We start from the raw sequence: 23,968 nt of genomic DNA, 5'->3' as shown, positions 1-23,968 counted from the left end.
AGGAGATCCAACCAGTCCATTCTGAAGGAGATCAGCCCTGGGATTTCTTTGGAAGGAATGATGCTAAAGCTGAAACTCCAGTACTTTGGCCACCTCATGCGAAGAGTTGACTCATTAGAAAAGACTCTGATGCTGGGGGGGATTGAGGGCAAGAGGAGAAGGGGACGACAGAGGATGAGATGGCTGGATGGCATCACTGACTCAATGGACGTGAGTCTGGGTGAACTCCAGGAGTTGGTGATGGACAGGGAGGCCTGGCGTGCTGCGATTCATGAGGTCGCAAAGAGTCGGACACGACTAAGCGACTGATCTGATCTGATCTCATCTGGTATCACAAATATATCATTCTAGGTAGGCTTTAGTTTATAGCAACTGCCATTTTTACATGTGGCTGGTGTCTCTGTCTCCAAGACAAAGGTAAGACTTGGAAGGAATAGGGCAATTATAGAGCAACAGGAAAGAATGTCCAACCCAAACCTTTCAAACAAAATAGAGGGAAAGGGGTGGAAAGCCAGATATTGATTAAGAAAGTGTACCATCAACTTATTAAGGTCTGGCAAGACCTCAATGAATATACACTTGATGTTGGATGCTCAGAATCAGAGAGAATCTTGCTTCTTGTCCAAGGTGAGGTTAACTTTACATTAAGAAGTGAGGGAGGTTGGTTCTGGTGAATGTTTAGAAGCCCAGCCATTGACCAGGTAGCTCCTGTTGGAAAATGAAGATCTCTCAAACCATAAAATGTCCTTCTTTTTTCCACTCAGATTCTCAGATAAGGTGGTGGTGGTGGTGGTTTAGTCACTAAGACATGTTCAACTCTTGTGACCCTATGGACTGTAGCCTGCCAGGCTACTCTGTCCATGGGATTTTTCAGGCAAGAATACTGGAGCGGGTTGCCATTTCCTTCTTCAGTCTCAGATAAGGTAGTAAAAGCTAAAAACCTTTTCCCCTAATGATCATGAAGCCCTTTCTATTCCAGGAATTTACAAGCTTTTCCTTGAATTTTTTTCCTGTCTTCCTGCTGCTGTTAATCAGCATTTTCAGGAAGCTTTATTCCCCTGAGGGACCACGTTTTTGTTTCCATTTCAGATGAATGACTTGGATGGCCCAACCTGGCTTGCCAGGTACAAAACTGCTTTCCAAAGCGTGTCTCCTGCTGCTCCCTTCCTCTCTGTTTTTCTATTTTGGGCTCCTGTGACCTTGGACACACAGGAGACCTGGTATTTCCCCAGACCCAAAGTGCTTGCTGGGTGTTAACATGTTTTATCTAATGGCAGCAGACTCCTGGATTCCTGCTGCCAAGGCTGAGTTTAACCTAAAGTTACCCCTAGAAGGGCAGGAGGGCAGGGCAGGTTACTGGGGTATGAGTCAACCATTGCAGTTTCTACTTCTTTTTCACTCTTAAAGGTACAGGAACAGGACATAAACAGGGTGGTGAAGAGACTGAATCACATCCAAAAAAGCTCAGACACAGGGCAATCAGATTCACTTTTATTATGAACAAACACAATCTCAGATCAGTACAACTAGCTTTGGAGTTGATATTAATAGAAATTATTCCAAAATTATTCTTAGGTCACAAATAACTACTATCCCACATAAAAAGGGAAAAATCCCACCCAATTAAGGAAAAGGTATCCTGTGTATGTTTCCATGGCAATGAGTTTATGCATTCTCAGATTTTGTCCGGCTAGTTATCCACCCTTTATCTGATGCATTTATTCCATCTCTCAGAGAGAACCATATAGATTCCTGACGGCATCCAGGACACGTGGCTCGTGGTGGACACACTTCATGGTGGATACTGCTACTATAAAAATACTCAGAACTTAAGAGAATTCCAAGATGCTTTATAAAAAGCATTAGTCATGCCTCAAAACTGCCCTTTGAGGTAGGTCAGTATTATTATCCCATTTTAACAGAAGGAAAACTGAGGCACATTATAGTTAAATGACTTGCCCAGGGTCACATAGCAAGTCAGTGGCACAGTGGTAGGACAGGCCCTGGCCTTAACCACCCATATAACTTTGACATCGAGCTTTCTTGAACTTTTCATGATGACCCATTTGAGCTACACTTACAGAGAATACACTCAGGATACTAGCTAACCAGGAGGAAAAATTTCCATTTTAAATGCTACAACCATCCTTTAATCTAAAAAAAAAAAAATAATAATAATAAATCAAATACATTCAAAATTCCTTCTACCCTCCATCAAATGTGGGCAATTAAGAAAAATAGCCCTAAGCAAAGTTTCCAAAATGAAGCCCAGAAAGGAATCCTGCAAACAGCTACACTGATCATTCTCTAGCCAGGCCCCCTTTTATACCAGCCACTTCTGCAGGCTCTGGGGTGCAAAGGGGCTCCAAAGAGGGAGCAGGGAGGGAGCAGAGCACGTTCAGAGGCAACACTGTTTAGAAAAGATGTAAGGCATCCAGATAAGTTGTCAGCATACCCACAAAGCAAGGACTGTTAGAAATTCAGACACCATCAGATCTGAGTTTTTGGGTCATTAATGCATCATTTGAATTTAGCTTTAGAACCTTAAAAACAGTATTCCTTACTCAGTAGACAACCCCCACCTACACAAGTACAAGTACCCTGGGCCCAAGGACACCATCCAGCCTTGTGTAGGGTCATGGTATAGATCAGATCCACGGAACACAATTAGAATAGAAAGATAAGTTGGTTTTGATCATCAGTTGTAAAGCATGCATCTGATGACCTGTGGAATTAAAACTACCCCACAGGCATTTCCAAGCGGTAGGTGCTTGGTCAGAGGATCTAATCTACAGTGATCTTCCATTAGATTTTTTTTTTTTCCTACTGAGAGGAACAACTCAAAAGACAAGGATGCCTTTAGTTTAGCCTAAGCTCTGTAGCCTCCATCTATCCAATTAATACAGGAAGAAATGTTCTCCTCCTTTCCATCCTTGGAGCTCAACAGTGGCAGAGCATTTGGTATTGTATATTTTCAACCTTTAAATAGAATAAAGCCAGGTTTCTGCCTAGACAACTGAGGTTACAGGGACAAAGGGACCCAAGGTTCTTCCAACACTCCTCTATACTATCGTCTGCCCTAGACTGTGTTGTGGGGAATGCTGGTTAGTTTGCTGAACAGAGACACTGTTCAGCAAAGTTCATGGCATCTCACATCCTAAGCCTCAGTCAAGGTCTTGCGGTACACCCTGGCTCCCTCCAGGGGGCTGGGGCCACCTTCTGAGTGAGGCACTTTGGAACCTGCCTTTGCTTCTTGTGCTTCCCAGTGAAGGCTAGGCACCCCCTGCTTCTGCAAGCCTCGCACTGTCCGCTGGGAGCACTGACTCAGGGTAGGCAGCTTATCCAGTAAGCCGGGGGCATCCAGCATGCTCTCTGGTTCTGACCCAGACAGAGGAGACTAAAAACAAATCCTCTTTTGCTCCATGGCTGGCTCTGGCACAACATGAGCATTCGGCTTGGCCGTGCCTCATGAGTGCGAATGCCTGTGCCCAGGATGTTTCTAGCAGGCTTTGCCAGCCTTGTCTGGAGTCATCAGTGTGGTAAGGAGCACAAGGATATAGATGGAGACTCTGGAGGCCAAGTGAAAGTGGCAGCTTGCTCAACTTTGTAAAGAGAAACAGTGGTTCAGTGACCCTGACCATTCTGTCAGTAAGAGAGGGAACGACTTGGACCGCAGTAGCCATCACTGCCTCTGAATACACACAGAAGAGGCTTGCCTGTCCAGAAAAAGAAGGAAACGTCAAGGAGATAAAACCAGCAGGAGAAAGTGGACAAAGATGGCAGAGCCAAGAATTGATAGGGTAGTTGAGAGATTCCTACCCCATCCCCCAGCCAGTCCTGTATTTTCCGCTAGAAGGTAATAGAAGGAATGAGTGAAAGGGTTCAACACCGTGGGGAGAAGCCTTCTAATGCTTTCTCAATCCAAGGAGAAAGTGGAATTAATGAAATGAACCCAACATCTAACTTGTTTGTATAACCAGCTTCTATATCAGGACACCCAACAACTTACTCAGTAACCTTCTGAATCCCCCAGCAATGTGATCTCAGAGCCTTTCTTTTGTAACCCTATCTCTTAGGAACTGCCTACAGACCCTGCCCCTCAACCTCTCCATCTCCTGTCCAGCAGCGAGAGGAAAGGAGGCAACCTGGCTAATTCTTCCTCTTCTTCAAGCCCCCTCTCTTTCAGAGGGAAATACTCTAAGAGAATTACTTTAATATTCCAACCAAAGTACCCATGTATATATAGCTTTATGTTTGACCCAACTCTGGCTCCTAAAATTCTTTCTTTTTTGGGAGGCAGCTATGCTCACCACCATACCACCAATGTATCTCTTTTTGAAGTCTCAAAATGCTGTAGCCATCTTCTTACTATGAGGGGAGCTGACCAATATCCCCAAGATGGCAGAGTAGAAAGATGAAAGAATTTTGACAATTTCCTGAGCTGCTGGAATCAGCAATTCTGGAAATAACCAACCTCAAGATTTCTTGTTATCTAGAATAAGAAATCTTCCTGTTGTGAAAGAAAGAAAACAATTCGTCTGCAGCAGAGACCACTTTTACCACAAACTAAATGCTTCTTCTTTATCCTAAGCCTAAAGTATATCAGGACATTGAGATTTGCTTTTGAGTTTTAGGACTGCCCTGCTCCACAGATATTTCCCAGAGTCAGGAGAGAAAGGGAGCATACTGGGTGATGGGCAGACAGGGGTGTCTGATCACAGCAGGAGCTTCCTGCCTTGTTTCCCACTTCAACTCATCCTATTTATCAATCACACCATGCATGCTGACTCTCTCCCCTGACAATTGACCTGTTTTTTCAGTTTGGTGCCAAAATAAAGTTATTTTTCCATTTCATTTAGCAAAAGTCTGGGCTGAAGATCATCAAGGCCCTTCCCAGAAGATTCTGTCATATCTCTAGCTTGAGCCATCCACCTTAAAGCTCAGACAGCTCAAGGAAAGGGTCAGCCGGGGCAAAGACCACTAGTTTGAGACTACAGCAGGGTTGTCTAGGCTTTGGAAGCTGGAAACCCACCAATGACTGACCACCTGCTTGCCTGGGGGGCAATGAGGAGAAGGAGAAAGGAAGGTGACAGGGACAAAACAAAGGGAAGGATAATGGGAACAGAAGAGAAAGAAGATAGGAGAAGAAATAAGAACATGAGCTTAGCATCATAAAGGCAGAGTTGTTGGCTTTCAATTTAAAAAGAAAATTTTAAAGAATACTGTACTGTAATGGGTTAACGTCATCTTTAGCATCCTGGTAGCATTATTCAGTAGTTAATAAACAGAACATTAAACCTCTGCCCAGATGGCTTTTGGAAAAGGAACCCAAGGGACCACAAATTCAGCCACTCTTGTAGCTTTCCTCTCCAGTTCTTTTTATCCTGGCCAAGATGGCAGCCTTGGATACTTTCTTCCGGTCATAAGCCAGACCGATGGCAGCCATGCAATCAATGAAGAACGTGGTAAAGTTGATGTGCCAGCGGTACTCACTGGCTGAGTAGTCATAAGGAAAGGTGTGGTGGTAGTTGTGGAAGCCCTCACCTGGAACAAAAGCAGAGAAAAGTTAAGCAGCTATACTGTGGATTGCTGGATTCTTGATCTTGGCACTCTGGTTCCCTAGCAGAATGCCTCACACCTAGTAGAAACCTGTTGCTGTTGAATGAATGAATGCAGCTAGTCTTTTAAACTCTGAACCAAATAGATCCCCTCAGAGGCATCTTAAGAAATGACTGGGGAGAACCTGGTCACCATGGCTCTCTGGGAACCTTTGTGGGAGAAGGGCTGGCAGTTTCTCTGAGAAAATAAGATGATTTGAGAGAAACTGCTATCAGTAGGAATGGGGTTTAGACTAGAAAACCCCAGAGCCTCACTACATATTTGTATAAGACCCTAAAGGCTCTGTGCATATGTGCATGTGTTAGAGCGGACAGAGTCCAGAATGAAGAACTTTTACTGGGTTTCTTACAAAGATGAGCAAAGAAGCACACTTTCCCCCACCGCATGGGCACTCTCTCCAAGGGTTGAAGGTACCAAGAGAACTGGGCGACACAGTCAAAAGTCAGAAGAAAGGAGGCCTAGCCCAGGGGCCTAAGTTTCCTTGCCTCTACTGGTTCAGAGTGGACTGTTTTGGCTCCTAATTCTTTGAGCTTTCACCCTGGGGTGATGCTGATAAAACAGAAGCTCTCTGAGGGAATAAGAATCAAAAAGCTTAGGTATTCCTTCCAGCCTCTAAAATTCTGAAACGAGCAGTTCACTTTGCTGGACAGAGGAAAATCAAAGAAATTCTAGATTCAGAATAATTTCTGTAATGAGTCAAGCTGTGGAAACTCCATAGACAGAGTTCTCCAGTCCTAGGCAGGCTCTTCTTTGTGAACCACATTCAATAACAATACCCTTATGAGGCTGGGGTAAAGAATAGCTAATAAAAGAGTGTACTGAACCCTTTGAAGATGAAAGAGCCCCAGTACAGTAATAGTGACATTAATAACCAACAAGGAAGGAAGTCCTGTGACGGGAATAACACCATCCAGGGCACCATCTCAAGGTTTGTTCACAGTGTGGCTCATCAGTTTATTCAATGAGAACTGAGTAGGAGGGTAGGATAACCCCAAGGCTAAAGGTACTGATGGAAGATCGCTAATTTCCATAAATGACTTTGCAACTAGGCTCTGTCTAAGCACTAGCTAGGCCCACACTTATCAGATTTAAAACAATCAGACACACACACGGTGCCAAGAGAGGAAAGAAAGCGGAGGAAGGTTAGTGGGCAAAAGAAGGATGAGACTCTGTAACTGGAACAGCAAGATAGAGCCAAGAGAGGCTCAAGCAGGGAGGTTAGCTCTGGCAGAGAGAAGATGAGCATGTGACTGGGGGTGGGGAGGTAATTCAAGAAGAACAAGATTAGAATGGCAGGCAAGCAGGGGAAACAGGCGACCAGAGAACAAAGGGTGAGGTGATAAACAGGGAGCAACAGGGATGAAGGAACGAATGGTAAGTGACATACTGACAGCCACTCTGAATAGGGGAAGCTCACAACAGATCTGTTTGCAGTACAGGACTGATCTCATTCCAGAAACCTTCCATGACATTCACTGGTTTTCTATGAAAATAGCCTATAATGTGATTGATTTCAAACATGGTTCAGAGTAAGAACATGTAAACAGTACACGGTGTCTGGAAGGAGGGAAAGATGCATGAAAATTAAAAAGGAATGAAAAAGATGTCTTTAGTACAGAGAATAATAAAAAAGACAAAGATGGTCAGGGTTGAGAGTATAAAGGAAGGTTTTAAAGAGAACTGAGTGACGGCTAGGCCATGGCACATGTATATGTGTGGAGCAGGGAGGTTGCCTATCTGTGCTGGATGACCAGAGGCCCTGATCACTGGAAGAGGCCGTGGGGTCTGCCTAAGGAAACCTAATTCCAGGCCTTAGTCAAGGTCTATATTTAGCTGAAAAGAGTGACAGACCAAAAAAAAAGAAAAAGAAAATGGAGACAGATGGCAGAACCCTACTGTCTGGCTATTAGAACAGGAATGGTAGAAATAAATTCCTGAATAGTCAGCATTAGGTCAGTGAGTGAGTGCTTTATGGTAGTTTCCTAAGTCACACTGTGGGGAGGGAGTGTTCCCAGCACAGCAGAGAAACAGAAGAGAGAAAAATAAAGGATAAGAGAAGAGAGTGGTAGGTGGTGATAAAGGGCCACCAACAGTTGCTTTGATGTCCTTCATACTGGCATCACCAGGTAGTAAGGCATGTAATACACTTCAAATATTGCCCCTCTGAATACAGGAAGGTGATAAAAGAGAAGCTTAGTGAGTTAAATGACAAGTATTTGTTCTGTATATCACAACTAAATGTAAAATACTAGGCTTTCTGGCCACCCAGATGACCCTACTCTTCTATTTATGCATTCCCTGCCCCAAGCAAGACTACCACCCAGATCAGAGATGACTGGGAAGAGAACAGCCCAAAGGGGTTCATCATACATAGCATTTGTGGCTTGCTCTTAAACCTGGAATTAAAGGCATTGTCATTTTTCACCCTTTTCTCTTTACATAGGACTTGTTGCTTAACTTTCAAGGGTTTTCTAATACTGTCCCTTAGTTTTATAGTGGAATGACATATGGAGAGGGGTCATAAAACAGGTAAATCTAGTTTTTCTGGCACGTAACCTAATACCCTAAGCAGCAGACCACTAGACGTGGTCTTGCTGTGGACTGCTGACTTACCCGCAGCTCCCAGGGAAACCAGAATATTCTCTCGGGGGTTGATGGTCTTGTCATAAGGGCGGTATCCATACATATGGGCAGCACTATTCACCAGCCAGGTGACGTTGAGCCCAAGGGCATAACGGAATAAGGTGGCAAAAAACAGGCTGTTTTGAAACGTTTCATCCCACAGATACCATGGCACGAGTGTGGGCAGGATGAAGCACAACAACAGGACACCAGGTTTGTAGTACCTGCATTGAGAGATCACAGGCTCAGTGAGTGGAGAGGGGACGCTGAGACCTACCTGATTTTCCACTCTCACAGGGCGGGGCTGTCCCTTTCTACACTGAGAGCACAGTGTGGCAGGCAACAGAACAAGAGCGAATGGGCAAGGAAATTTTCTGAGAATACAGTGTTATTATCATACTTCTGAGATGAGGTAATGAGGGGTTAAATGACTTTTCTAGGGTCACACTACCAGGAAGTGGTGGAGCAAGGACTGGAATGTTTCATCTCCTGACTCTAAATCCATTGCTCTCTTTTACTACTTCAGGGAAATAGACAGGGTCCAAATTACAGACTGAGTTCTCCTTCCCGGGTTTTTCTGTTCTGCCTTTGGGCTTCCTTTCTCTTTCAGCAGTGCTCTTCGCAGAATCTATGTTTAAGTCAATCTTTTATTTTTTTTTTGGCCACACCAGGTGGCACAAGGGGATCTTAGTTCCTGGACCAGAGATCCAACCTGTGCCTCGTGCACGTGTGGAGTCTTAACCACTGGACCACCAGGGAAGTCCCCAGGACTTTTGTTTAGTATGTTGCCTTCATCTCCTGCTAGCCAGGAATCTTTCTCATCCTTCCTCTTCTTCGCCCTCAGAGAGGCACCCCAAATGTCCTAGATGCCAGCAGATCTGTCCCTCTGGAGGCCCTGTTCCATTCTTCCTCCTCCCAAAGGTACAGCAAGCATCAACATTACCAGGGAACTGATTTCCTAGACACCTTCAGCAGTTAAGTCTGCTACTCTGGTATCATTAGTAAGCCCTGCTGCCTTCAACTCCTCTCCATTCCTACCACCACTTCCCTGCACAGAAACCCAAGACTTCCCCACCTCTTTAGTTCAATGCCTTCTCTCATCCACCCCAGAGGTACCGTTCTAAAGCACACCTCCAACCATGCCACCTTCTGGCTCAAAAACCTTGCCATGGTTTCCTATTGCTTGGGTTGAATTACACCTTGTCTGCTTGTAAGACTCCATAACAATGGCATCAGTCTCTGCTGCTAGTCTTTTTTCCTACCACACCCTGTATTTCAAGCAAAAGGACTCTGTTGCAGGAGTATGCTTCAGCTCTTTCTTTCTGTTTGCACTGTCCCCCCACCCACCTGCCCTGTGCCATCCATCAGTGGATTCCAAAGCTACTTTCTTCATAAGCCCTTCCCTGATGTTCCCCACTCTACAGTCTCCCTCCCTTTTGTGCCTCTCCTCGCTATGGAAAATATTTTGCCATGTATCATAGGTATTTGGACACTTGGCTTATCCTTCCACTCCCCAGTAAGCTATGAACTCCTTGAAGGTAAGGACTATGACACATTTGGCTTTGTATCCATGACCGTCCTAGGTCAACAAACATTTGTTGAATTTAATTGGCTTAGGTAGTTCAGAGAAAAAGAAACAACAGTCTATGGCTCTGGGCTCATGGGCTATTAAAAATTAGGGTTTTAAATTGTAATTTGAGATATAGAAACCAAGTAAATTTCTCAGCTCATGTTGACAAGTCCTAGGAGAAAAAAGGGGGTCCCCTAATGCCAGGTCCCCAGCTCCATCATCATGTCACTCACCTCCTCTGGAACATCACCAGCTTCTCGGCTCTTAGGTCGGATAAATTTAGCGTGGAACCCTTTTCTTTGACAGCTGGGTGTTTGCGCACAAGCAGCCAACCCACGTGAGAGAAGAAAAAGCCACGTCGGGAATTGTGGGGGTCGGCATCCGTTTCTGAAAACTTGTGGTGGGCACGGTGATCTCGGGACCATTCAAAAACGTCATTCTAGAGGAACAGAGAAGAGGAATGAAGGCCTGTGGAAAGACACCCTCTCAGGGGAATTCCAATTGCCAGGTGTCTTCCAGAGCCCACAGCTCTCAGCCCAACCTCACAAAATACCTAGGAGTTGGTGCTCCAAAGGAGAAGTCATGGAGTTGCCTCCTTTCCTTAAACTTGCTGCTGAAGCATAAGTGGAAAAGCAACTTCAAGTCTCAGGACCACATGAACAGGGCTGGCTGCTTCTCGAGGGTTATGTGGTGAGTGGAATGCAGGAAGATTGTACAGGGCTCAGAGTTTCATTAGGAGGGAACACTGCAATTCTTCAAGCAAGAAATGGGGTGTGGGGTGCCTAATCCCTGAGCGTGGATAACAGGAGGCAGGCAACCTTGTGTCTTAGCATCCTGGTCAATGGATGAAGCTGTGGGCAGTTCCATTCTGATGCCTTGGCAAGAGATAACTCACACAACTTGAAAAAGCCAGACAGATAAATCACGATATGACCACATTCCCAAATGGCCTCTGGGACTCTTTCTATCCCATACAGTGCCAATCTCGCTTCCTTGTTTTGCCCCGTGGGTACAATATCAGGAGCCCTTGAGGCATTAAGGCATATGGCAGAGATGATTATGCAATCGTGGGATATTGCCATGGAGAAGGAGACTAACTGGGCTTCCTTGTGTTTTCCTCTTGTTCCAAGCTAGGCCCCTCACTACATGCTATCTTTTGCCCTTTGCTACTGCTTAATAACTATGAGTTCTCTTTCTCCAGTCCCCTTCATTCTATCTCTGCTAAAAACTTTCTGCTTCAACAAACCTCAACACTTGACTTAGGCAGCCTGGTAACCCATTAAAAGGACCATAATGTTGGTCTGCCTAAACCCTCAGTGACACAATTTCCCCATCTGTGAAATGGGGATAACAATAATACCTACCTCCTACGACTGTTGTGAGGGTTTAATGAGGCAATCTATGTCAAGCGCTTAGAATAGTGCCAGACATATGGACAGCACTATAAAAGTGTTTGATCGTCTTACCTGAAAACAACAGAGTTTCAAAGAAGAATCTGTGAAACATTAACTTCAACCCCATTGTGATAGAGGGTTAGAAGACATCCACCCAGAGTTGTGAATGTTTTGTCCAATGTCTGCCCATGAAGCCAGGCTCAGCTCTTGCCTTATGCACTTATGAAAGACCACAACAGCCAGACTGGGTGATAACAGAGGTTCAAAAATGACCCTACACACTGACAGTATTTCCTCTTTATCTCCTACTTGCCTCTGCCAGTCACTCAGAAGTATCCTTATGTTTTATGGACTTCGGGACTGAACCGGAACTTAACCACAAGGAGAGAGGAAAGTGAAGTGGCTGTCCAGGTGCTGTCCCTCTCCAGGCACTGATCGCCTCCATTCCGCCACCGGCTCATCGATCAAGAGTGAGGAGAAAAAGAGCTGAGCACAGCTGGCTTCTTACCTGGAACGCCATGGTGTTGCCAATGATCAGGAAGACCCGCAGAGGCAGCCGAGCTTTGTAGGTTCGGTGACTCCACAGGCGATGGGCCCCTGCTGTGATGCCCAGGGCACCCATCAGATAGTAGAATAACACTGCCAGGATAAGACAGGGCAGGCAGTCACGAACCTGGGAAAGCGTTTGCATGATGTTTTCCTCAGGCCAGAGTGTGTGTAGGCTCCCAGTGAGGATCTGCTTTCCCCTGAACTCCAGGGATACCTTGATCTCTTAGGCTCCTTTGATTTTAATCACTTGAAAAGTATCATCCTCTCTCATCATCTAACCTTGGAGCTGGAATAAGCTTAGGAGTCCCAGGGAACTTCAGAAAGGCAAGAGAGAGAAGAGGCCTCTTACCCCCCGGCCACTTGGCATTCTCAGTCATGAGGGATATTCTCCCAAGTCCCATCCCCTCTGACCTTCTGCTAACCTTCTTCAACAGTTTAAGGACCACAGACCACTACAGCAGTGCTTAAGACCCATGGGCAAGGGTGGTATTAAAATATTTAACAGACAGTAGAGTCTGGGTACTGACCCATTTGAGGGTTCCTGGGTTCTAGGGGACATTAAGGGGGCTCAGAACTATAACTATTTACCAAGTGGTCCAAAAACCTTTTAGCAGACAATGTGGCCACAGGAGGGGGAAATTCACCCTGCACATCAGTCATAGCTGCAGTGTCTTAAGCTTCGCCAAGGATTTTATGTTTTCTGATTCACTAGATATCTTGAAAGGGGTTTAATATCCCTCGCTTTGCGGCTGAAAAAACAAATGCTCAGCAAAGTTAAGTGTTTATCTGTAGTCACATGGCTAGGAAATGGAGCCATGTCTTGAAACTAGATTTTTGTCTCAACTAAGTGGTTCGTGTTCCAGAAGTCTGCCACAAGGATGTATACCATCCACCTCCCCAAGATATGCCCACGATTCTGTGGCATATGTCTTGCCAGATATGTCTTGCCTTTGCCATATCCCTCTGCTAGCGCATACTCCAGCTGGCAAGGCTAATTCTAGATAACGGCAGGACAGGCTCAAAGTTGCCCAACACTGTCATGCCTCACCTTCCTGGAGGTCTGCAGGTTCCAGGCGCCAAATAGAGTCTCTAACTGGGAGGTGGGTTGCTGGGCAACCCAACAGCCACCCACCTTCCTCTGCTCAATAGCTCTAGGGAGGCAGGGGCTGAGGCCTTGGTAGAGCAGTGACTATTGACAATGTTTCATTCCTAGGGAAGCGGCTAGAAACAATAGATTCTCAGTGGCCACTGAACTTAGTTGCAGTTGGAGACACTGTACATTGTAACAAATCGTTCTGTGTTCTCCAGCCACAGATACCAGTTTCCTAAACAAGCTCCCACCCAACCCATCTTCCTCTACCCTATCCAATTTCTCCTACACAACAGGAGGAGAGCCATGGAGCCAGAGTCTGTCCCCGTGAGACTTCCTCTACTCATAGCCCTCTGGACGGGGTTGGGGCCCTAGGTGACTTGCTGGACCCCGGGCATGTGGTAATAACCTTTCAGAGGCCATATCTGTCTGCATCTACACCTGGATAGATGACAGTTGAGCCACAGCCCACCAGTCACCAAGGGTAAAGGAAAAGGTCTTTGGGCACAAAAGAAGAAGCACTCAGCTCAGAAGCAAAGAAGCTCCTAGGGTTGTTTCATGCCACAGAAGACCCTGGCAAGTTGACTCAGAAAAGTACCTAAGATCGCTGCATTAACAGAGGAATTGGAAAAAGCACTCAAACGCTCTGGTGCCTTTTTCTATCAGCACCTCTAAGCCTATCTACTAGAAGGCTTTGGGTCAGTTGGAAACTCATTCTCTATTATACTGGTGGTTAAGCAAAACCTCAGATTTAGTCCCAAGAAAGAGACTGGAGAAGTTTGCCCCATGGTCCCTCAGTGTAGCCAGAGATATCTCTTCAGCCCTTCCCTCAAGGCTGTTCTGAGACACCAACACTGCTCAGTCATGAGAAATGCTGGAATCACAAGCATTTGCTAATTTAACACCATTCTTAGGGATAAAACAAGAAAAGGTAAAGCGAAGCTCCTGAACTCTGAGGACCCTCTGACCCTCCCCCTACCCCCCTTTTGTTCCTTAAGACAAGAGTTCTGATATCCCCACATCAAACCAGTCATTCCATCAGCTAAGCCATCCACCACAGCGCCCAGGGACAGGATACAAAAGTCACCATCCAGTCTCCATGTGGCACATTTCTCTGTCCAAAGGCACAGCACACACCCATGGGCAGGGCACCTAAAAGGTAGTGGGCACAGCCCTGGTTTGCCGATAGCATTCTGCTCCCTGCGCCAGCAGCCGAGGGAAAGCAGTGAGCAGCAGCATCTGGTCAAGCTCAGGACTTTACGAGGCTTTCAGGGACTCTTGGGGATGGAAGGGGCTTGCAGGTGATCAAACACTTTCACCAAACACCTGGTGAAGACTTCTCTACTGGGGAGAAGGGGTGGAGAAAGGAGTCCAAAGTCTCCCTGGGGATTCCCTGTCCTGCTCCTGATTCCTCAATTTGAATTGAAATTCCAGAACTCAAGTTCTGCTGGGTTCTCAGAAGGACTAGAGAACAGATGTCCCCCTCCCCTCAAAAATAAGAGCCGTTCCTGGTCTGCAGATGAAACGATTTCATCGGTGCCTGGCTGGCCCCAGCAATTAAACACGTGTAAAAAAGCACTATCTTTCTAATCTTAAAAAAAAGTACTATTGTCCCCAGTGTGTTCCTTGAAAAACTGAGAGAGGGGATCTACCCAGCTGCATTTCTGTCCATGGATTACCAAGAGGATTCCTCCCAAAAGCTCCACAGACCAGATTCACCACCTTTAGACCAAAGAGGTTCTGGAGGACTTGGCTGAAACTTGGCCCGCCAGCCCTTCTATGTAACTCCCCTCCAAGAGTGCAGCTGTCTGCAAGCACCCCACACCCAAGACTGCTCTGGAAGACCTACAGTTGCTTTCTGGAGGGGGAGTTCTGGCCTGCCCCTCTCAGAGAGTGCTGATGTGCCCCACCCTCCGATCCCTGGTCTTTAGGGTTCTCTGTTTTCCCCTTCCCAAGCCAGACTCATAGTGGCAGAGGTAGGAATGCCCGCAGAGCGCATGTGCGTGTGCAGGCGGCAGGGCCCTGCTATCAGCCCAAGCCCATGGATTCCTGAAAGAGCTGAGCTAAGGGCAGGCAGGTCAGGGATACACTGGGGACTGTCCCCCTCACTGCAGCAGTCTGAAGGCCAGGGCTGCCCGGGCCTGGGAGAGAACGGCTGGAGCGGGATGGGTGTGGAATGGGACATGGAACACTTCTTGAACCTTATTTCATTCTAAGAACATTTTGTCGAGTGGCATGTACAGTCGAGACCTACATGGAGTCACAGATCAATCTGTGTAAACTAGGTTACACAGGAGGCTTCTTCATCTGTTTTGTAACCAAGGAGCCGGAAAGGGCCAAGGGTCAGGGCAAAATAAGTTTGTGCATGACCACCACTCTGTTCCCCTACTACTAACTCTCCTCCTGAGCCGTTGTTCTCATTAACCCATGACTAGACTCAGCTTAAGCCCTCTAAAGTCACTCATCTAGTCCAACGTCCCCATGCCTCCCAGGTAGGGACCTTGATTCTTTCTTGGCTGGCAGGGCTGGGACAAGCAGTCAAGCAAAAGAATTAAAACAGAAAACCTCTTTCAGAAAAAGCTGACTCTCTGGCATAGTTCTGCTCATTTCAAAACCTGAGGCCCATGGTCTCAGGGCTCCAGCCCCAACACCAAAATTAAAAGATCCCCCAGAGTGGACGCTCCTGCATCCCAACCCCCCTAGGCTCTGTTCCCAGGCCATCCAGCCTCTCAGGACACCAAAGAGAAATGGCTGGGAAAACCTCAGCCTGGAGGGGCTGGTGTTTGTACTCTATGTAAGATCTTACTTAACTAAAAGAGTGGAGAGAACCTGGGGTACTGGGTCAGGAGGACATGGGAACTTCTTACCCCAGATATAGGTGTATATCTTGCAGGTGGGGATCAATGTGATCCCATATAGGGCTCCCAAGTGTAACAGAGACATGAGGATGATGTTTCTCCAAACATACTCAAGCTTGGGCTTTGGGCCCTCCTTATCCTGGTAAGTTGGGTCATAGATGTCATCTCTCATTTCAGGGCGGATGTCTTCTTCCAAGTATAGGGGAGTCTTCTCCAATTTGCCCCCTCCATTCTGCAGGACCCTGGAAGGAGGTGCTGTGATGGTGGTGGTGGTTGTGTAGGAGCTAGAGATCTGGAAGGGAGAGGAAGTGGAGGGTCAAGAGAGAGGAGAGGACACGTGGAGGTAGTAGGGACCGCTTCACTCCCTAGTCAAGCTGGGGGAAGGGCGGGGGATAGGCATAGACCCGGTACCAATACCCAGGTTACCTGAGGGAAGGCGGAAGACAGGGAAGTGCCCAGGAACTATGCAGAGACTGGGGAGAGGAGGTGAAACCTCAAGGTGAAGGGGAGATAAGAAAGAGGAGTGAAACACTCGCACCCCAACGAGCACACAAAGGAAAGCCCGCATACCTACATACAGAAGGCTACCGGCAGGACCAGGTTTCTCTTTAAAGTTTAAGAAACGAAAGTTGGAGATCTAAGTTTGCAAATTACAATCCCCATTCCCAACAAACTGAAGGCAGCACAACTCGCAAAAGACGGCTATGTTCTCCCGCGGTGATCTCAACTCTTCTCCAGTGAGTCGCCCAGAAGCCCCACCAGCGCCCGCGAACCCGGGGTCTGGGGGCCATTACTCGGAAGCTCTCACCTCCTCTTGCAGCAAGTGGGCCGGCATCTGGGCTCTCAGACACTGGGATCACTTTCTCGGGGCTGAGACTGCGGAGCGGAGTTCGGGGCAGTCCAAACTGAGTGTAGACTAGTTCCTGAGCCTGCTTTTGCGTGGGGATCCGCAGCGCTGCGCTCGGGACCTTCCGCTGCACGGTGCGCGCTGGACCGGTGTCCGGACCCGACCTGCTGTGCTGGGGATTTAAAGGCTAGCGCTGGCAGGGGGTGACTGTGTCCCGTATTTCCTCAGACCTCTTTTATTCGTTGCCAACAAGGGGCAAAGTGCGCAGAGTTGGTTCACCGTGGGAGATCCGCATGGGCGGGAGAGGGGAGGAGACAGAGCGCCGAGGCGTGCTGGGGGCCGAAGAAGCAAGAACTGGATGCTGCACACACACCGCGGCTTGGCCGCCGCAGCCCCTGCCTCTGCCCCTGCCCCTGGGGAAATGCTAATGGGCTTCTGTAGACTCTGGCGCGTCATTGGCCGAAGGGAATTTGGTGCCACCTCGTCCTGCCGTTGCCATTGGCTCGGCGCAATCTGCTGTTCCCTCTGCCGCGAGCTCCTCACTACCCCTCCCCTCCCTTTCTCCTCGGCTTCTCTTACATCGGCCGCTGGGCCTCTACCGGGCACCCTGCCGCCTCTGAGGCGCTGGGGGAGAGGGAGAGGACCCAGTCGGGGAGTGGCGCGGGGATGCGTGCCAGCCCAGGACTGGCCCCGGGCAATTCGCAAATGGATGGGCACTGGGGAAGTTTCCTGGGAAAGAGTGGGGAAACCACGAGGGCGACCACTCCACACAACTCCACCCCAGCCTTCCCGCTCGTCTAGACGCGTAGGAGGGGAGACGTGTCCTCAAACCCGGGCCCGGGGCCGCGCTCCCGGCCAAGCCCCGCCTCCCTCTGTGCCGAGCGCGCCGGGGATGCGGGGTAGGGGGCGAGGGACGGTTCGGTCCGCCGCGGAACAATGGCCCCGCCCCGCCCACCAGCGGCGCAGCGCTAACCCGGGACTGCTGAACAGGTTTGCGGGTCTCCCCCTCCGGCAGGCGAGCTGGAGGCCGCGCACACACAAGTAGATGCGCTGATGTGTAGATCTGCACGCGCGTAAGAGGTTCAGCCAATGGTCACGCCGAAAGGAAATGTTCACCGCCAGGCACCAGTGAGCTGTGCTGTCCCTGTGCCCATGCCAACAGAAGGTGTGCGGGATGTTTTGGAGATTAGAACGTCGGGTCGTTGTTTTGGAATTGCCTTCGTTGGGAAAGGCCATTTCGTGGAGAAAGGACAGACGTGCTTTCACTCAGAAGCAGGAGAAAGTACTTGTAAGTGCAGCAAGAGTAGCCAAAAGGTATTGCAAGCCAATCCACAAGAATCATTTCATTTGATTCTTACTTGTGGCCCTGTGAGGTAGGTAGTCATTTATTCCCTTTTAAAAGATGAGAGAAGTGAGCTATGGAGAAATTAAATAACTTGCTTTATGGTCACAGCAGCCAATCAATGATGGAGCTAGTAGCTGAGTCCAGAAATGTAATGATGGAGCCCAGGTCTTAATCCCTGCTCAGAATCCCTGGTCCCTGAGATGTTCTGACCTCACTGTTGTGGCTCACAGTCTTGCCTTTTCCGGGGGCTGTGGGAGCCTTACCATGGGGATAAGCTGGGAACCAGGCAGGCTGTGCATTCTCCCGGGCTCCAACCACACCCCTGTCTCCCCAAATACCATCCATTTGGGAAGAGAAGAAAGTGAGGAGTTTTGTGCCAACAACTAGCTTCTGGAAGAGAGGCACCTGGGATTGCCTGGGAGGATGATTAAGGAGCTCCCTAGAAGGCCACAGGTCTTGGGGTCTGGCCAGCCTCCTGGCCGGTCACCATCCACCTCCATTCCAGTCCTGACTCACTGTCCAGTGCAAAAGTTTTGAATGAGACTAGATGTTTTTAGATACAGACAGCTGTCTCATCACGGCTCAGAAGCCCTCAGCATGTTTGTGGGAGAGAAGTCTGGGCAGGTGTTGCTCCTCTCCAGGCTCTCCTGCAATGTCTAATTGGCTTAATTCCTCTGCCATCTATAGAGCTATTCTTCAAGGCAGAAGAGTCAGGGTTGCTTTGAGGGTGTACCCTCAATTGTGGCCAAAAGTGGCTCTACCATTGAGACCAAATTTCTTTCCCTTTAACTGACTAGGTATGTCTGAGCCTATTTCCTCCAGACCCTGGACTTCATCAGGGAATGAGCCTGAAACATCAGAGTTCTCTAGAAACTGCCCTCCTCCTCACTTAGACTCAGGTAGGTATGACTGCTGGTATCACTTAATGCTGCCATTACTATGTAAGCTAGGTGCTAGGTCATTCATTTTCTGCAAGAGAAAGGAAAGGGGGCCTGCCAAGACATAAATGGAGAATCAGGAATGTTTTATTCCTCTCTAAAGACAAGATGCTACCCTGTGGGGGAATCTCTAGGAGTTTATGGAAGGTCTGGATAAGGAGAGAGTTTTGGGGGAGGAGAGGAATGGCCAGAGCCCATCTCACTGTTGATACCTATAGTAAAAGGTGAATGGTTCCCTAGCTTGGGCTTCCTCCCTGAAGTACATCTGGGGCATATCACATGGCTATGAATGTGTCACCCACTACTTTAAAACTCTCACTACTTTAAAACTCTCACTACTTTAAAAGTAGCTTGCCACAACCCATGAAATGTGGCTATGTGGTAGGAGTAATATTATGAGGAAAGCATGAGCTTTTTTTTTTTTTTTTTTTCCGGTCATAAGGGACCTTAGTGCCCTGACCAGGGATCAGACGTGCCCCCTACATTGGAAGTGTAGTCTTAACCACTGTACTGGCAGGGAAATCCCAGCATGAACTTTGATATCAAGAAGTATTAGGTCAGTGGCAAATTAGAAGTTATAAATAAGTATATGATCAATATTTGTATTCAATTGCATGTATACATTGATTAAGATGATAGGTGTTTTAATGCATAATAAGAAAGCACAAAATATGCTTGGGAGGTGAAGACTGGACCTATAAATCTTGCTTTGTGAAAAGGGGTGCCGGGTACCATGGCAGTTTCTGGACTGATGTTGATCTATGGATTAATTTAATCCCTATAAAAATCCAACAGATTTCTTTGAGGAAATAGACAAGCTGACTCTAAAATTTAAGTGGAAACGCAAAGGGTCAAGAGTAGCCAAAAATTATCTTGGAGGAAAAGAACAAAGTTGAAGGAGTAAAAATATTTTAATTAGGACTTACCATAAGCCTAGAGTATTCAAGAGAGTGTGGTATTAGGAAAATAGAGACAAATAGGTCAATGAAACAAATTAGAAATTTTAGAAACCCACCAACACATGTTAACTGACTTTTTACAATGGTCCCAGGTCAGTACAATGTGAGAGGGAAAGTCTCTTTTAACAAGTATTGCTGGGACAACTGGATAACCATATAGGTTAAATGAACCTCAACCTCTAGCTCATTCCACACACACAAAAAATTAATTTGAGAGCTAAATGTAAACCTACAACTATAAAGTTTCTATATAGAACAGAGGAAAAGATGTTTGTGACCTTGAGGTAGGCAAAGGTTGTTTGGACAGGATACAAAAAAGCAAGAACCATGGGGTGGGGAAATGGATAAATTAGACTCAAGAAAGTTAACATTTTCTGATACCAAAAGGAACTATTAAGAAAACAAATGGATAAGACAGTGAATGAGAACATATATCACAGCACATAAAAAGATAACTCAGAAAACTGATATAAGATTTCACAAAAGGAGGTATAAAAATAGCCAATAAACACATGAAAAATTGCTGAAAGCACTAGTCTTAGATATGACACCTAAAGCATAGGCAACAAAGGAAAAAAATAGACAAATGGAACTTCATCAAAATTAAACTTTTATACTTCAGGGCTTATTATCCAGAAAGTGAAATCACAACCCACAGAACGGGAGAAAATGTTTGCATATCATATATCAGAAAAGGAATTCATATCTAGAACGTACTAGTAACTCTTACAACTCGGTAATAAAAACCCCATTAAAAATAGGTACTGCTCCAAAGAATCGCAAATGACCTATAAGCATAGGAAAAGTTGCTCAGCATTGGTAGCCACTAGCAAAATGCATGTCAAAACCAAGATGAGATACTTGATGCCCATTAGGATGGCTATATTCAATGAAACATAAAAAGTGGTGAGGATATGGGTACATTGAAGCCTTGCTATCGGTAATGGAAAATGGTGCAGCCACTTTTGAAAAAGTTTGGTAGCTCCTCAAAAGATTAAACATGGAGTTACCATATGGTCCAGAATTTCACTCCCAGGTATATCCCCAAGATAAATAAAAATATATGTGCACAGATAAACGTCTATACAGATATTCATAACAGCCAAAAAAAAAAAAAAATGGAGACAACCTAAACACCCATTGACTGACTAATGGATAAATAAGAGGCAGAATGTTTTATAGAGGAATATTATTCAGGATTTAAAAAAAAAGAATGAAGTACTGGTACATACCATGACATAAATGAATCTTGAAAATATGCTAAGGGCAAGAAACCACTCAACAAAGAGCCACATGATACCACATATATGAACTGTCCAGAATAGTGAGATCTGTAGAAACATAAAGTAATTTATGTTGTTGTAAATAAACATAATAAGGAAATTTATTGTAAATAAACAATAAAGTAAATTTGTTGTTGTCATTTGGTAACTAAGCTGAGTCTGACTCCTTGTGATCCATGGAGTACAACCCACCAGGGTCCTCTGTCCATGGGATTTCCCAAGCAAGAATACTGGAGTGGGTTGTCATTTCCTTCTCCACAGGATCTTCCAGACCCAGGGATCAAACCCTTGTCTCCTGCTTTGGCAGGCGGATTCTTTACCACTGAGCAACCAGGGAATCCCTATAAGGGCTGAGAACACGCTAAATGTTGGTGACCATGTGAAATCTCTGAAACCCTCAAACGTTGCTGGTGGAAGCATGAAACAGTACAAATACTTTGAAAACAGTTTGGCAGTTTCTTAAAATTCTGAATACTCCCATCCGAAGATCCAGTAATTCCACTCCTGGAACTGTCCTCAAGTGAAATGAAAACATATGTCCACAAAAAGACTCGTACAAGAAAATTCATTATAGCTTCATACATTATAGCCTCAAATGGGAAACATCCCCAAAGTTGCTCCAAGAGGAGAATGGATGAACAGTGTATGAAAAGAATGAACTATAAACACATGCAACAACATGGATGATTCTTTAAAAAAAAACATGCTCACCAAAAGCTAGACACCAAAAGTAACATAGTGACTGATTTCCTTTTTATGAAGTCTAGTAAGAGGAAAAACTAATGTGTAGTGTGAGAAGGCAATAAAATATTCATTGAACCCCTACTCTACAGCAGGCTCTGTTCTAGGAGTTGGAAACACTGGTGATAAAGCTCCCCATTCTTGCCTTCATGGAGTTTACATTCTGATGGGAGAGACAATTAACATATATTTAATAGCAAGTGCAGAGGGGGGGAAAGAATAAGGGAATTTAGAGCAAATTGTTCTATGAAATGCAGAAACTTCGGAGATTCTGGGCATGATCTGTGCTCAAGAGGAGCCCAAAGCTCATGTCTTTTTTTTTTTTTTAAATTACAGTTTGCTGGCCCTAATAGTCTGCTGCTTCAATATTTGTGCCTATTTCTGGACTGGGTTCCCACTTAGCTATGACTTTTCTGGCTCCCCTTTGGGATACAAATGTGTACTCAGGACTTGCTGTCCTGAGTGTTTCTGGGCTGGACCCAGAGTAGACGATCACTACTGGGTGAGGTTCATTTCTAGCCTGCAGGTAGTTGCAAGGGACAGCCTACGGGCAGAACTCGCCAGAACTGCTGAGTCTCTTCACCTGGCCTCTGTCCTTTCTTGACCTCTGCTAGAGGTGAGGAGGTTTTGTGGCCTTGCTCTTCTCTCATTTTACTTCCCTTCAGGAGCTGGCAGCTGAACTCTCCCCTATACTTGTGCTCCTGCATTTACCTGACCTCTGACTTACAGGGATTCTTAAGAAAAGGGAGGACAGTTCAGAGGACTTTCCCACCTCTTCCCACAGCTGAGAAGGCAAAGATTTTCCCCACCCACATGACAAGAAAGAATATGACCCCACACAGGCAAGCAGGTCACTATCAGGAGAGAGAGAGATACTTCTGGGACATAGAGGTGCTTCTCAGCCTGGCATCAGCTCTTCCCCTTGTGTGAAGGCCTATCTTTAGTGACCTGGCCTCTCCAAGCTTGGCTTTGGGTGTCCCACGCTAAGCAGCCCAGTGGGAGGCCAGTAGGCTTCCGTAGGAGGCCATGATCCTCCTGGAAGGGGAGTCCTTCAGGTGTTGGGGTGGGGAGAGTGGCCCAAGCCCAAACTTTCAGGAAGAAGCAGACTTGTGAGGCAAGGTTCCTTTTCCATTTTTCACCCCCTGTGACTGTGAGTCATTCTTGGCTACAGAACCAGCTGCCACATTGTCAGGACAGTCCCTTTGTGGATTCTACGTGGCCAGGGCAAAGGTTTTGAAATGTAGGGGCTGTACGTTGCATGCCAGTGATTGAGTCGGTTTATGAGTGTCTCTCTGCTTTCTGGATCCAGGGTGAAGCCTCCAGAATCCTTGTTCTGAAGACCCTGGCGTCCTGGGTGTTAGGATACTGGCTCCCTGTTGCGTTGTAGCTGACCACATCACAGCATAGTAGGTTTCAGCTTTCTTTCCCTTTGTGTAGTAGGCAGTGGGGTGACACAGTAGACAACCCCGTTTGGGAAATAAGCCGACACTTAAGAATATGGAAAATAGCAAGATTCCAGAACCGGTTCCTTTCACTTCCAACTCTGGTCCCAGCTTCATCTCCAACTTGCTCTTTTAACGCTTTGTCCCTCAGTTTCTCCTCTGCAAAATGGAGGCAAGCCGTCTTCAGTTATCATATACTTCTCTCATAGGAGGGAAGTTAATAAATACCTAGCTCTGGTCTTCCAGGGGTTTGGGGAAAGGATGAGGGCCCATGTGAGTGGCTTTCTGTACACATGTGACCTGTATCCCAGGAAATCACATGATTCTCATGAATACTTGCTTGAGTCACAGAAAGGCCCCCGTACTGGACAGTTTGGGTCTCCCTTTTCCCTTCCCTTGAGTTGTTTAGGAAGACAGGGCTCGAGGACACATGTCTGGGATCATGGCACATTAGGCTGCAAAAGGAAAGAGGGAGATGGAGTGGCAGCCTAGTGGTGGGGGCTGGTCCTTGGGTAACACTTCCCTTGAGGATCTGTGACTGTCCCAGTCAAATGTCAAATGGGGGTGGGGGAGTATGTTCACAGATCTTCATGCGACCTGGACAATCCACTCGACAATCTCTTCCTTTTGCCCTCGGGGCTCCGTGTATGGAGAAGCCAGTAACATCGATAATATCTGAACCTGGGGAGGCTAGGTTTACAGAAGGACTGG

The 23,968-nt window shown here is 46.6% G+C and overlaps 2 protein-coding genes across 9 annotated transcripts in view; one reads left to right on the top strand and one right to left on the bottom strand.

Moving 5' to 3' along the window:
* Nucleotides 1-1,471: 1,471 nt before the first annotated feature.
* SCD (stearoyl-CoA desaturase) lies at nucleotides 1,472-16,681 on the bottom strand. The gene is given in 6 exon segments (NM_173959.4): nucleotides 1,472-5,544; nucleotides 8,233-8,465; nucleotides 10,045-10,250; nucleotides 11,714-11,844; nucleotides 15,712-15,994; nucleotides 16,511-16,681. Coding segments are annotated over 6 exon segments (1,080 nt in total). The 5' UTR covers nucleotides 16,538-16,681; the 3' UTR covers nucleotides 1,472-5,344.
* A 472-nt stretch (nucleotides 16,682-17,153) lies between these two features.
* The window catches only part of PKD2L1 (polycystin 2 like 1, transient receptor potential cation channel), a 76,644-nt gene continuing 69,829 nt past the window's right edge, over nucleotides 17,154-23,968 (top strand). For 3 of the 8 annotated variants that reach the window (XM_059882019.1, XM_059882011.1, XM_059882012.1), the window contains exons 1-2: nucleotides 17,154-17,922; nucleotides 18,692-18,793. The gene's annotated coding sequence lies outside the window, so the exon portion shown is untranslated. Of the gene's footprint in view, nucleotides 17,923-18,691; nucleotides 18,794-23,124; nucleotides 23,222-23,968 lie in introns of all 8 variants that reach the window. The other 5 variants (XM_015460714.3, XM_059882014.1, XM_059882013.1 and 2 more) reach the window with 4 other exon arrangements.

The sequence above is a fragment of the Bos taurus genome, chromosome 26, assembly GCF_002263795.3.
Source record: "Bos taurus isolate L1 Dominette 01449 registration number 42190680 breed Hereford chromosome 26, ARS-UCD2.0, whole genome shotgun sequence".
Lineage (NCBI taxonomy): Eukaryota > Metazoa > Chordata > Mammalia > Artiodactyla > Bovidae > Bos > Bos taurus.
The sequence above is the reverse complement of the archived record's forward strand: the minus strand, read 5'-3'. Positions and strand labels throughout refer to the sequence as shown.